This window comes from Perca fluviatilis, chromosome 5 (genome assembly GCF_010015445.1).
Source record: "Perca fluviatilis chromosome 5, GENO_Pfluv_1.0, whole genome shotgun sequence".
In the NCBI taxonomy this organism is placed as follows: domain Eukaryota; kingdom Metazoa; phylum Chordata; class Actinopteri; order Perciformes; family Percidae; genus Perca; species Perca fluviatilis.
In genome coordinates, this window is record NC_053116.1 from 33,377,346 (window position 1) to 33,392,017 (window position 14,672).

The 14,672-nt window shown below is 40.9% G+C and overlaps 1 protein-coding gene across 1 annotated transcript in view; it reads right to left on the reverse strand.

Annotated features, from left to right (window-relative positions):
- Positions 1–14,672, reverse strand: part of LOC120559567 (kelch domain-containing protein 8B-like) — a 146,502-nt gene that overhangs the window by 53,541 nt on the left and 78,289 nt on the right. Inside the window, exons 2-3 of the mRNA XM_039801391.1 lie at positions 13,333–13,497; positions 279–503 (exon numbers count right to left, since the gene is read on the reverse strand). Coding sequence (XP_039657325.1) covers positions 279–503; positions 13,333–13,497 — 390 coding nt within the window. The remainder of the gene's footprint in view (positions 1–278; positions 504–13,332; positions 13,498–14,672) is intronic.

The following is a 14,672-nucleotide window of genomic DNA, read 5'->3' on the forward strand; positions in this document are numbered from 1 at the left end:
AGCTTCGATCGGATACATGACACCTGGGTGTACACGGGTCCGGGTATCATTGGATAATGCATTTTCCCTTAAAAAAAACAACAACATTTTTCAATATTAAAATGGAAAAACAGAAAGACGGTTCTTCAGTCAGTCAGTAACCCTGAAACCATTTTTTTGTTTTTGCATCAGTCCCCCCCCCCCCACCCCGGAAAGCTCTGGGTACTCCAGATGGGCAGTCTACTCTTGTATCCTGCTTTAAAAGTAGCAGTTAAATGTATTTGTAGCTCACCACTTACCTTGATCCAGATCATACTCCTCCATGGTACTGACAAAGTGAGGCCTGGAGTAGAAGTTATGCGGCCCTGGCTGCTGGAGGCCCCCCAGGCTGAAGAGACTTCGCTCATTGGAAGCGCAGCAGGAAAAGGCCCTTCGGCTCGGGATGCAGGAGTAACGTGTCCAGCTCTTCATATCCAGGTCAAAAGCCTCCAGCGCCGTCACAGGCATCTTTCCCTGACGACCACCTGAGGGGAGTTCAAATTCAGTGTCAAAACGCATTTCTGATGATATCGGGGCTTGGCATGTCCACAGAGATTATTATGTTAAAATCTACTGGAAATATGATGCTGTAATAACCTGTTAGATCACTTGATTTAGTTACACACGGCCATGTCTGAAACCCAAGCCATTTTTGAGCGTTTTTTGCTCCTGTCACATTACTCAATGTGAGCTCATTTTTCACGCAAGTCTGGCATCTCAAATTAACAAGCACAACCATGGCTAGAGGTAGGAATCGCTCCTAAATGTCTTTTGAGCTGTATAACAATGTTATAATGGCATAAAACATAGAAAAAGGGAAAAACATAAGTTAGATTTATATGATCTTTTTTTTTTTTAAATAGAAAAACAATTGAATCACATAATAATTCAACATCTCCCTAAGGGAACACATGTATATACAATACAGGGAAAAATCATTTTGGCTCTACATCATTCATACAAAGAATAAGTTTGATTTGTACAAACTTATCACCAGTGGTGGAATGTCAAGTACATTCACTAAAGTAGTGTAAATGTTTAACTTTAAGTACATTTTCCTGATGATACTTACATACTTTTACAGTGTGGTATTAGTACTTTTACTGAAGTAAAGGATCTGTATACTTCTTCCACCACTGTACAACTAGGTTGCGCTGTGTTTTGGTGCTTAGGCTTGCAGTCTCAGTCACGGATTGGATGAGTTTTCATCACATGACCATGCCTCACAGGAAGCAAAGCTTTGTTGTAGGGGACAACCATGGACAGTAAGAGAAATGGACCAACAGATCCCGTTGCTCTGGACGGAGACCAGTGAAGGATATTAGAAGCACTTTTCCGGTGAGCGCTGAGCATTATTGTGCAGCCTCAAACTGAGCTTGATGACGTAGATGTGATGTGAGCAACCTGTCTGAAAGTTGTAAGTCTTCTGGTAGCTGTGCCAAGAGAAATCTCAATTACTCCAAATCTTGCAGAGAAGGAGAGCGTAGGTATATGTAAGGAGATAACATAGGCACAGGCTAATTATTGCTAACTAAAATGCTAGTTAACATTAGTAATTAAACTTAAACAGCTAATGGAAGTCGAAACTGCCTGCAAGCTTTTCCTGTACTATACGGTAATTCCTCTACTACGCGACAGTAAGTCGCGTGGTTATGACACAATCGTTAGCCTATTTTTACAAAAACGTCTACTACGGAGCCATGATGTGAGATACAAGGTAATGGAGCCTTTTATACATTGTCGTGTTTCTTTAGAAATAAACATTGAACAAATAAAGTCTTTAAACACTTCAAATGTAAAGTTATTCGCTGTCAAAGTGACGTCAAAATGAATGGCAATCAATGGCATGCTAACGGCAGGCGAGTGCTTGTTAGTATCAAAATGGCGCCATAGGAGGTACGCGTTGTGGAGAGAGGCTTACCCCCTTGGGGACAACACATAGAATGTTGTGCAATTTACAGCTTAATCAAGCAAATGCTTGAAGTTTTACAATTTTCTTTGTGAGTATTTTATCCACTAAGTGGGTTTTTGGCCTAACTTTGGAGCTTTTTGTTTACATAATCTCTGCAATTTTGTCGAGACGCATTCAGGGACAATCGGAATTTTGAGAATCCGACAAAATCCGGGGGGTTTTCAGCTTCTTTACAGGGTAAGTGGTTTGTCTTTGGCGATCTTTTAAACAAAACATGCTTTTTCAAACCCGCTGACGGGTTTTGATTACTAGCAACAAATACCTTCGGTACAGTAGTGGAAGAAGTATTTGTACGTAAGTATCATCAGGAAAATGTACTTAAAGCATTAAAAGTAAAAGTACTCAATGCAGAAAAATCCTTACATTTTTGAAACTGGAAACGATGAAAACAGTTCTGTCAAACAACAATAAACACCAAAAGTATTTAATGGTCTAATCATTTCAGCTGTACTTGTAGTCTGTTATATTGTTGGATAGTTTGATTTATAATACAACATCATATTGTGTAAACTACATGTGTTTTGTGTGCAAACATTTTTATTTGTAAAGTAACTAGTAACTAAAGCGGTCAGATTAATTTAGTGGAATAAAAAATACAATATTTATATGTAAATTTAGTGGAGTAGAAGTACAAAGTGGCATGAAAAGAAAAGACTCAAGTAAAGTACCTCAAATTTGTACTTAAGTACAGTACTTGAGTAATTGTACTTAGTTACATTCCACCCCAGTTTCTGAATTATCATAAAGATCATCTGCATGGAGTACATTTCCAGGACTATTAGCATGTATATAAATAGAGCCATAGACGTGCAAATACAAATGTTCTGTGTGACACTGTTTGTTCTTTGTTTTCCATTTCCTTTTCCCATTTGTTTTCATTGCTTTTTAATCCCCTGCTCCTGACACAAAGTTTCCTTGGCATTTATGTCAACGGTTGGCAAGCTTGCAGGCCAGCGCTGGGACCCCATTTCATTTTAGAACTGAAAGACTGAAAGCAGAGCACAGCAGCAGGATACTCCCTTGGGACGCCTACAAGTTGTTTACGTCCACAAATCACAACTTAACCTTGTAAAATATAACAACAAGGGAAAGAAAAAGTGGTGAAATAGCGGCAGAAAAAATGTGACTGATAGAGAAGGTAGAGGCCAGTGCTGATTAGGGTTGGGTACCATTTGGATTTTTACGATTCTGATGCCGAACCGGTACTTTTAAAACGATTCCGATTCCGATAAACTGGTATGCTAACTAAACCAGCTTCAAACTTAAGCAGCTATTTTGCAGAAAAATGACCATATTTGCCTTCTCTGACACCTCTCCTGACTTCTGGCATGTCCTGCACAGGAGAAAACTCTCTCAGATGGTCTCGAATTGGCCTGTATAATAAGATTCATAAACAAGACATACTGATTCCACAGTTGCTTATGTGTTGTCAGCTGTCTGCACTGATAGCTCTCAAGATATCAAAGCACTTAAGAAGAAGTGTAGCTACTACCTTTCATACACTACAGGGCAGATCGGGCTGCATTTTTCTGTCCGAGCACTAGCCGAACCCGGCCCGAGCTCGACAGGCATTAAGATATTTATGTCCAAGCCCGACCCGAGCCAGACACAGTTTTTTTCTCATACTAATGACACATGTACGTTTGTTTGTGTGGAAAGCCCGATTTTATTAAGCAACTGTAGGAAGGCATTTGGAAATGTCAACAGATTAGCGCATCAGCGCACTCGGGGCAACAAGCGCACGTTAACACACCTACATAATACGCTGATTTAAATTTAAAATGTTCAATGCCTTATTGCGCTGATGTGACCGAGCCCGACCCAAACACAAACATAATTTCCCCAATATCTGTCCGAACCCGGCCCAGCCCGTCGGGTACCGCTGGTCTCGCTGATTCGTGGTGCTAGATATCAACGAAAAGGCACGACCGCTCAGTTTCCTCGGCTCAGGGTGGTTAATATGCTTTTACGTCCGTTTTGGTGAGCCCAGAGGGAAAACATGACATTTTAAAAGTAGCCTACATTTACAGTAGCTAGCTAACGGTAGACTACAGAGAAAGTGTGATATTTTTACGTCCGTTTCGGAGTGACAGAGGGAAAATATTTCAGTCGACACATTAAGTGGAACATTAAGTGGAACCGAAATTTGTGTTCTAATTGTTCCATAGTGGAACCGGGTTTCAGTACCCAACCCTAGTGCTGCTAGGGCTGGGTATCGGTACTTGGTATCTTTTAAGGCAGGGGTGTCAAACTCAACTCCACTAAGGGCTACACTGGAATATAAGAATCACATTAAGGGCCAAACATGTTTCAGTGGTTCATTAACTCGTAACAGAGTGAACGGCACTCCTGCATTCACTTTGCGGCCCTTTATCGGCTAAAACCGCACTATGCAAGTTTGTCAGATCGGTTAGCGGATCTGTAGTTCGATTGAGAACGGTAATGGACAATTCCAATCTGACAATTCCAACCTGTAGGGGGACCGAAGAGGAAAAGTGCTTTGGTGTTAGTTAAGTGTGTTAGATGTTTTAATGTTGTCATCAGTCAAGTTTCCCGTTGATCTGTGGGTAGGGTAGTCCATGCATAAGGGGGTGTATAAACCCTTGTGTGTCAATTGCCTTGTTCAAGATTAACTGCACCTCGCCTGTAAAGTGGATGAGAGCATGCGGCAGCAGCAGGGGGCGGTGACAAAAATCCTCTGTTAAGTCGGACAGTTTCCAGCCGTTTCCAGCAGTTTGCTGCAGCCTTGGAGCGTGGGCCTCCAAACGCACCACCTGCTCCTGTTGTGCCCCTTCCTCCTCCCCCCACTCCATGTCCGTCCACCCGCTCCACCAGGAGTGCATTGCCACTCCCGGACCAGATCCCGCCGGAGTGTCCAATCCCACCGTAGTTCAACATCACGTCTCCTTAAGTCCTCTATTTTCTCATTTATGTCATCAACACATCCATGATTCATGGAAATGTGTAAAACACAACAAGCCACAAAGAATGCTGCTACATTTTGAGGGCTGTACTGTAAAGTGACTCCTGACCTATCCAAACACCTGGAGCGCATTTTCAGTAATATCTTTCCTTGTAATTATGTATGGTTTGCAAAAATGGGAACTGCTGCGTCCGTATAGATGAGAGAAGCAAAGTGTATGCGCGTTGTGCACACGCTATATTATGGCCAAGCATGCACCCCTAAAATAGCATCTGAATAATGCGCTACTGACTTTAGACTAGCGGCACTGACTTTAGACCAGGTTTTTCCTGGTCAGTGGCGGAATTGTTTTCTGAAACTGCAAAATAAAAAAAATAAAAAAACTCTTTTCGCTGAACCGCCCCCGGGAGCGCAAACACATTTCTTAATTTACCGACGTGCGTCTGTGGAGGGAAAAGTCCGCTGTGCGTCGGGTGCTAAATAGGAATGATACATGCGTCGGTGTACAAAGGCAATTGCGCTGAGTGCAAGATAGGGCCCTATATGGGTTATGTACGGAATAAGCCTTTAAATCAGACAAATAGCAATTAAAATCCCTCCAATTCAAAAACTGCAGAGAGCAGAAGCCAGCAGGCAAGTGTTATTTACATAAACTTCTGGTGTACTTACAAACTTTCCAATCCATCGTTTTATGAGAGCATAACCTATTTGTACTACTTGTAGACGTTTGGTATTATTTCGGGCATTATTAGTGGGGTCATTTACGAGATACAAATGTGGGTCCGTTAGGCCCTGCGCTAAGCAATTCAGCTGATAACGCTACTCTACGCTAACTCTCCCAATGTTAGACCCAGGTGAAAAAAGCTTCTGGGGGGGGGTGTTTGGCTCATGGTCATGGTGCAAAGGACCCTAGGGTGAAATTACTCCGAACCATCATTTTAACCTCTTAAGTTTGGGCCCTTTCTTGTCTAGTTATTTTGTTGAGTTTATTATGTTATATTAACATGTATTCACTTTTCTATTTGTAACCAAAATTTGAAATAAATCAATTATTTGTTATACCTTTGTCCTGCCTTTCTTGCTTGGTCCTTGCCAGGTATCGATCAAAAATAACCCAGTACCGAGTAGCAACAAAACTTCAACAGTCAAACCATGATTCATTGAACACTTTTGTACAGTTATTTAATACATTTTTTAATCATTTTTTAATCGTTTTTTTTTTTTTTTCTGCAAAAATCATTTGATGGGGAGGAGTGTTGGTGGTATTTTACGCAACCTGATGCTTCCATTAATTTAATGGGTATCAAATGAAGTAGAAGAATGCAAGGCAAGGCAGCTTTATTTGTATATCACATTTCAGCAACAGGGCAATTCAAAGTGCTTTACATAAAACATTAAAGAGCAGTTAAAAATGATAAAAAACAAAACAAAAAAAAAACAGGCAAGACCATATTTCTTTACCATCTCATCCACCATGGGCCCCACAGGAACATGTGACTTTGTACTCTTGTTACCCAAAACAAGAGTGGAAGTACTTCTCTTTACCTACAATATAGCCGTCGCTATAAGGCTTAGTTTAATCAGGCAAATTTTGCTAAATCCTAAACAGTTCCAACTGTTTTCCTTTAGATTTTATCATAAAATCTATGTCACACTCGAAGAAAATAAAAGATGGCAAATGAAGTACTCTATTGGTATTGGTATCACTTTAAGGGTACTTTTATTGTATTTAAAAAAAAAATTTTTAAAACATTATCCAGCAATAGGGAAAATGTGTGAGGGGTGTTGAGGGTAAGAAAAAAGACAAAGACAGGGAAAGAAGGCAAAGTACTGTGAGAGAAGAATACAGAAACAGACGGTAAAGAAAAAAAAAGAGGCGGAATGGGAACTGAAAATGGAAAGTGAGACAATGACACAGAGACATTGTGTAAAAGTAATACAGGGAGGAGAGGAGAATGTGGAGGAGTGAGAGAAGAAAGTGGAAGAGGGTCAACTGGAGTAGGCAGGGTGGCATGGAGATCGATGGCAGAAGCGAGACAAAGAGTCGAACTGAGTGGGAAGCATTAGAGTCGGAGAGTTGTGAGAGAAAGAGGAACATTCTGGGCTTAAAGGTCTGCTGATTATCATATAAATGTGTTCAGTATACAGAGTACTAACCCTACATTACAAGTCCACACTGAAATAGAATGTATAATATGCAGTAGGTATATTCTGTAGTATACAATTTTCTGAGATTGGACATTGAATGTGTTACCACAATACTTCACAGAAACTGCATAAAAAAGAAACTGTGCTGCACCATTGACTGTGAGAATTCACTGATGTAATAAGTCAGTTTCAAAAACTCAGCTCAGCACTGATAAGTCATCTGTCTAAAATGTATAATTCACAGAACTGACAGAGACAAAATCACATTTACATGCTGAAGAAAAGCCAATAAACTGCATATATTATGTACTATTTTCAAATTAGCGTAATGTTATGTATCTGACAAAAACATGTTTAAGCTATTTTGGTTAGCTGTTATCTAATTAGACACTCCTAAAAAATAAATAGCAATATTTGCCTTCTTGCCAACTGTTAGAGGAGAAGATTGATACCTCTAGAGGCAAGTGATAGGCATATAGCCTAAGTGCTGAATAGTGGAACAGCAAGCCTGGCTGTGTCAAAAGTTTAGAAATATGTCTACCAGCACACGTAAAGCTTATTAATTAACACATTGCATCTTGTATGTTGTTTGTTCAGTCTGGACACAGGTGGAAAGCTGTGGTTTTATGGCAAATTAGTCTCTTTTCAGCGACACTTGTGTGTCTACCAGCCCTGACACTGCAACAAAATCCTTAATTCAAAGTGTGTATACACACACACACACACACACACACACACACACACACACACGCACACAGAATTGCATAGCAGTATGAAGCCTGATAAGTTACTCCATGTACCAGCAGCAGCAGCTGAAGAAGCAGCACACATTTACAAAGAATGATTAACTTTTCAAGCACAGCAAGTAAATAGGCATCACATTAAAACAACATGACAGAGTGAGAAAGAGAGAGATAAATAGGTTTCCAGTTATAAAACGAGGAGTATCACATTTTTCTGTTTGCACGTTGCTCAAAACTGTGTGTCATGTGATATAATTGGATTAAACTCCCATGTGTGTATTTATGTGTGTGTGTTGTGTTGTGTCCAGGCATCCTTCTCTGACTATGCATTTCCTAGGCATCATTCACACATCGCTGTAATGTAGCGTGCGCTGCAGATAAGTTACGGATGTTTGCATTTAAGGTCCCATGGCATGAACATTTCACTTTATGAGGTTTTTTAACATTAATATGCGTTCCCCCAGCCTGCCTATGGTCCCCCAGTGGCTTGAAATGGCGATAGGTGTAAACCGAGCCCTGGGTATCCTGCTCTGCCTTTGAGAAAATGAAAGCTCAGATGGGCCGATCTGGAATCTTGCTCCTTATGAGGTCATAAGGAGCAAGGTTACCTCCCCTTTCTCTGCTTTGCCTATCCAGAGAATTTAGCCCACCCATGAGAGAGAGAGACATCATGGCTTTCAAACGAGCAAAGTGACAGTTGGTCAAGGCCACACCCCCACTCTCCACCTTGCTTCCCCCCTCCTCAATAGCTACAGACACAGAGATGGCACATACTAAAGCTCATTGTGGGTCTGGCTCTAGTGGCTGTAATTCTGCACCAAGGCTGAATTTCGGGAAAGAGACTTCAGATACAGTATTAGGGGACCACTAAGGTCTATATAAAAGCATCCAAAGAGCACCATGTCATGGGACCTTTAAGGGCAAGCTGGGTTTTTTTCTACATCATGTTTTCTTATTTTTATTTTGGCATTCATTTCAGAGACCAAGTCTTTCTGCTCTTCCACTAACTCCACTGATGATGCACACATATTGCTTTCTAGGACACCTCTCTAAACTTGCATGGGGCTGCAGAGGTCATATGATTCCTTAAACAGAACAGAATGTACTTCCTTTAATGCTAAGCTAGGTCAGGAACAAAGCTGAGGACATGTACACTCAGCTTCACTTTTTAATTCTCTTTATTATGTGATAGTCCATGAGATTTTAATTTCACTGTCGGAAGTAGCCAGGAAAAGAACCCCCACAATCTCCCTGAGACATGACAGGTATTATTATGAATCAAAAGTGCAACCATATGTCTGTATCTAACATAGACTGTAAAGATGGACTCTTCTCCACTTCTTCCTACAGAACAAAAGGGAAGCTAAAATATCCTGGTTATGGACGCTGCCATCTTGTAATTTCGGAGCCAGAGTCTGCGCTAGTGTTAATTTCGTCAGACGAGACGAGACTATGTTCGTCAACGACCTTTTTTTCCATGACTAAGACGAGACGATGACGAGACTGCGCCAATGTCCAAAAACGCTGACTAAGACTAAATTAGCATGCATTATTGTTGACGAAAAAAGACGAGACTAAAATGTTTTGCATAAAATAAAAACTAAGATAAAATCTCTCTTCATTTTCGTCTACAATCGTCTCTACTTTTTCATCATGAGATAGAATATTCAGCTGTTACTGACCGACAGGTGCCCTAACGACCGTTATCTACCGGACCGAATAGCCTGCGCTTCTCTCTGATGCTCCTAAACGGACGTTAGAGTCAACCGAAACATCGCTGCACGGGGCGCTAGTTAACACTACACTTGGCAGCAGGTAACGTTAGCCTACCGTTAGCTAGCAGTTGGATTTAACACAGTTAAAATGCTGACAGCTAAACGGTGTAAAGGTTTGTCTCTATTTCCAACACGAGACGTACGACAGCCTGCAGCTGCCGTTGTCTGAAAAACATGTTGCGTTCACTTGAAATACGCCTCGCCAGTTTCGTGCTGCATTTATTTTATTGTAAAATATCCTTTTTGTCGTTTACTGGTGAAATAAGGAAGAGGCTCAATATTTATATAACTTTATAGCATTTACTTATTTTTATAACTATTTGACTGAAATGGTTATCAGAAATAATTTATTTAAAAAAAGACTAAATTGTTTTGACTAAAACTTGACTAAAATGGCGAGACTTTAGTCGACTAAAACTTGACTAAGATACCTTGAGTTCTCTTTTGACTAAAACTAGACTAAAATGACGAGACTTTTAGTCGACTAAAACTTGACTAACAAAATGTTTTGGCACAAGACTAAGACTAAGACTAAATTAAAAATAGGTAACAAAATTAACACTAGTCTGCGCAGTAGTGATCAGGCGGTGGAGCGGCGATATCTAGGTCCCGCCCTTACACCTGCTCGACTAATCCCGAGTCATCCCATCTCCTAATTGTGACTTATGTACACTTGATGTCTCAGGGTCATTTATACATATGTTTTGGGAGTTTCCCAATGTGTTTGCCTTTTGGAGACACATATGTCTCACTTTTAGTGATCTGCTTGGAGTTAACATTCCACTGTCACCGACCTTGCTTTTACTTAATGATGACTCTGCCTTAGAATTGTCTCTACAGCAGAAGCGTATACTATGGGCTGGTCTCACTGCAGCAAAGAAAATGTTGGCTTTGCGATGGCATCCACCTCACACATCGTCATGGCAGCAGTGGGTCAACTCTTTTCTAGACATAATTATTATTAACAATAATTATTATGGAGAGATCTGTGGCTCGGGTACATAGAGCTAATCGGAAAACTCTACACGCATGGGATGAAGCTTACACCTTGGTTAAAGAAAGAGTGCAGCATAAATGTATTTGACTACTTTTTATCATGTTAGGTATTATACCTGTATGTTCGTATTGTTTTCTTTTCATTTCTTGGGGAGGTCAAGAGATCAGGGACAGGGGTTGGCAAGGGGGTCGCCATGGGGTAAAACGTTTTGTGATGTTTTTAAAAGTCTAAACCTGTCCTATTATTGAAAGTTTACCTGTTTATTATCAATACAAAAAAAAATGATCTAAAAAAGATTGCACTTAAGTATAGTACTCGAGGAAATAAACTCAATCGCATTCCACTACTTACATTTGCTTGTGTTTTCATTATTTGTAGTATTTCTAAAAGCTGACTACGTGTTGCCAAATTTATGAATATGTCTTCTCCGCCTGTTTGGGTTGCGTGTCCGCAGTGTTTCGAGCTCTGTCGCAGAGTTTTTCTACCCCTCTGGTGGAGCATTGGAGAAAAAACATTGCTATGGCAAGCTCATGCTCTCAGGAGGTCACAGCTACTTTGTGCTGAATGCGTTGCTGCTGGTAGCGTGTAGCGTGTCATCTCTTGCAAAACGCTTCTGCGGTAAGATTACATTTTCTCTCGCAGCACTGGTGTGACATGTTGACCAAGTGTCAGTGAGCAGTAACAGTCCTCCAAAGAGCCAAAATGAGAGCAAATGTAGAAACCTCTAATCATGGCTGGAAAACGACTGGATGTCAACAGTGCTCTGCAGGAATAAACCAAACACAGGATCTGCACTGCAAACACATTTCTTTTTCTCTCCTACAGAGCAGCTTTTAACTGCAACTCTATCCTTCTGATCAATATTGTACCAAGACAGTAAGATTCCTCGGAGCTGAGAGACACATTTTTTGTCTTTCCATCAGTTCCTTTCACAGCTCTAAAAACCGCCAGGCAGATAAAGTCACAAAGCTGAAAAGCTTATGTAAAACAGAACAGTACAGCACTCGCACAACTCTAGACACACAGTTCAGTAGGTGTGTTTGCTGCATAAGAGAAACAGCCTAAAACAGAGGGATACCATGAGTGTGTAAGACAGACTGGAACAACTACAACTTACAGTCACAATCCCTTTATCTACTCTACATAAGCACTGAGGGGTGAATTCACAAAGCATGGATTGTGGCCGCTAGCACCATGAATTGCGCGTGACTTGCAACCGCTATCTGCCCCGTCTCAAGGTCCGATTCACAAAAGGTATTGCGCTCATGATATTACAGCGCAAACACGGCCATGACAGACGAGGTGCAGAGACATTCTCAAAACATCAGAGAAGGAATTTAAACGTGACGGAGAGATTTAACATCCCAGTCTATCAATGCTGTTGGTGTATTCAAACGCACACCTTCAGACTGTAAAAGAAGATGATGATTTGAAGCAGAGGACACCTACCACCAACTCTGAGAACATGCTAATAATTTCACTGTAACTGCGTGTGGCTATTAGCACAGAGCTTTGTGAATTTGACAGTTTTTGCATCAAGGTTCATTTCCATAGAAAGGGGCCAATTTTGTACCAAATGTCTGCCTATTACCTAATTTATCAGAAGCAACAAAGCCTGAGGATTGAAACGCTTCCAATATGTCATCATCATTATCTATTTTAAGCGGATTATTTATTTGCAAATCTGCACAGCAGCTGTTTACTTCTTTTTTTCTGAGTGATGAGAAAGGACCCATATTATTTCACTTAAAGGGTAATTTTGTTTTTGTTTTTTTTAACCTGGACCCTATTTTCCTATATATTTGTGTGCAAGTGACAGATGGGAACAACAATCTTTGAAATTGGTCCAATTAAAGGTGCTGTAGGTAGGCTTGGGAAGATCCAGGACTTAGCCAAAGAATTTGAACATCAACAACTTCTCAGTCCCTCCCCCCTTTCTGCTAAAGCCCAAAATTGTCTCCTAAGCCCCTCCCCCTACAAGGGAGAATGAATGTGTGTGCCTGAGCAGTGACTGACACTGACAGGCTCAGATTATTATTCTAAGTGTCTGGCAACATTATGGAAAGGATCCCTACAGAGAAAGAATTTTTTAAAACGTCTTTAAGACCTTTTTGTTAAGCAGAAACCTTTAGCAATGTATAGAGCCAACATATTTTCACATGTAAATCGCTAAACTATGTGTTTATTTCAACCAAAACTAGAGTTGCGATTGCTGGAAAATTGGAAAGACGACCCAAAACGGATTTTTATAGCTTTATTTTGTGTTTAAACGAAGCGTATTTTACAATGCTAAAATTACTGTTTATTTACATGAAGTCTGGTGGCTTTAGCGAACGCAATTTCGTGGATGTTATTGTTTAAAAAAGGATCTTACTCTTTAACAAAGGCTTGATCTCCTTAGAAATCCTTTCCATAATGTTGTCAGACACTTAGAATAGTAATTTGTGAACGTAAATAGAAGGTGTACAATTGCCCCATAACTTATATTGTAGCTTGTTTCGCTGACTTCTGACAGCAGCGGTTTTGCTTAATACTAGACCAATGTCAAAGATTGTTGTTTCCATTAGTCACTTAGACACAAAAACATAGGAAAATAGGGTTGAAGTTGAAAAAAAACCCTGAAGTTACCCCAGTCACGTTTGAGGGGTTTAAAAAGGTCTGGGAAGCACTGGGATACAAACTGTTGGTGAATTCAACATTGAGCAATGAAGAGATACAAAAAAAGAGAAATTAGATGATGAGATCTTGTTTCCTACCCATCATGTAGATTTTATTTCCTCTTACGAAGGGCGTGGCTCCGTACCGCGGCGTGGGCATGGATGTCATCGGCTGCCATTGATCCTTCTCCGCGTCATAAACCCTCACCAGGGCCTGTGGCGTTGTGTCGGTTCCCATACCTCCCAGCGCATACACCTTTCCATCTGCACAGAGACATACAAGAGAGTCCCACACTGTATATTAACAGCTTTTACAGAGCGTATTATAATCTACTCTCTTGGTGCAACAATGTAGTCAACAGACATTTGCTCTCAAGCTTGTTGACATGTTAATGTGAGGTGAATGAAGGTGCCAACACCTATCCAACAGCCAGAGAAAGTGATGCATCGCAGTGCCCTTTTGTCCTGTCACTGCTGATCTAGCTGTCATGTCTGCTATCCGTCTCATCTGTCCACAGTCATCCAAACAACTTGAAATATTAATGCCCTTGGGTCTGAGAAGTTTCCAGATGACCCTTTCAAAAACTTTTTCACAAGAACACCGCAAACGTCCCCAACCACTGCAGTGTCATTAGAATATACAGAGAGGCAAGGGAAAGGGAGAAGAAGAGCGCTGAGCAAGCAAACCGGGTGCTCCTGCTGAAATACTGGAGAGGGAATGAAAGGATCCTGGAAGAGAAGAGAAGAGGAGAGAAGAGAAGAGAAGAGAAGAGAAGAGAAGAGAAGAGAAGAGAAGAAACACAAGGAGGGGACAGGAAAGGAAAGGAAAGGACAGTGGAGGAGCGGAAACACATGGAGAGGAGAGGACAAGAGAGGTCATACCAGAATAACAGCGCATTGGCACTCTGAAAGTTGTGACAACCTAAATCTGAGGGAGAAAGAGAGAGAGATGGAGGGAGAGAGGGAGAGGGTGAGCGTCTCAGTCACCCAGACAGATGACAGATACACAGAGCTGTGACTTAAACTGCGAAGAATAAAGCAATAATAAATCTGTCACTCGGAATGCAGCTCAACACAGTGTGATTGCCGCGCAGTTTAGCAGTTATGACTGAGTAAATCCAATTTGACTGTTGCACATAAAATAAATGACGCAGCAAGGACACTTTTATCTCACGGAGCGTGTCGCAATGCATCCACGTGGAGAGGTGGGGGCGAGGCAGGGATGGAGGAAAATATTCAAATACTCCTTGGCTTGTCAAAATAAAAATGTCTTCAAATCACCAGGGAGCTAAGTGGGTTGAGCAGCACCAGATACAATGTAAGCATGTCTGGTGCTGTAATGATCTATCTATAAATAGGAGCTTTATACTGTATAAGCCCTTCTATTTAGACTCCGTTGTATTTTCACCAGTGGGGAATCGATAAAATTACTTTTGATT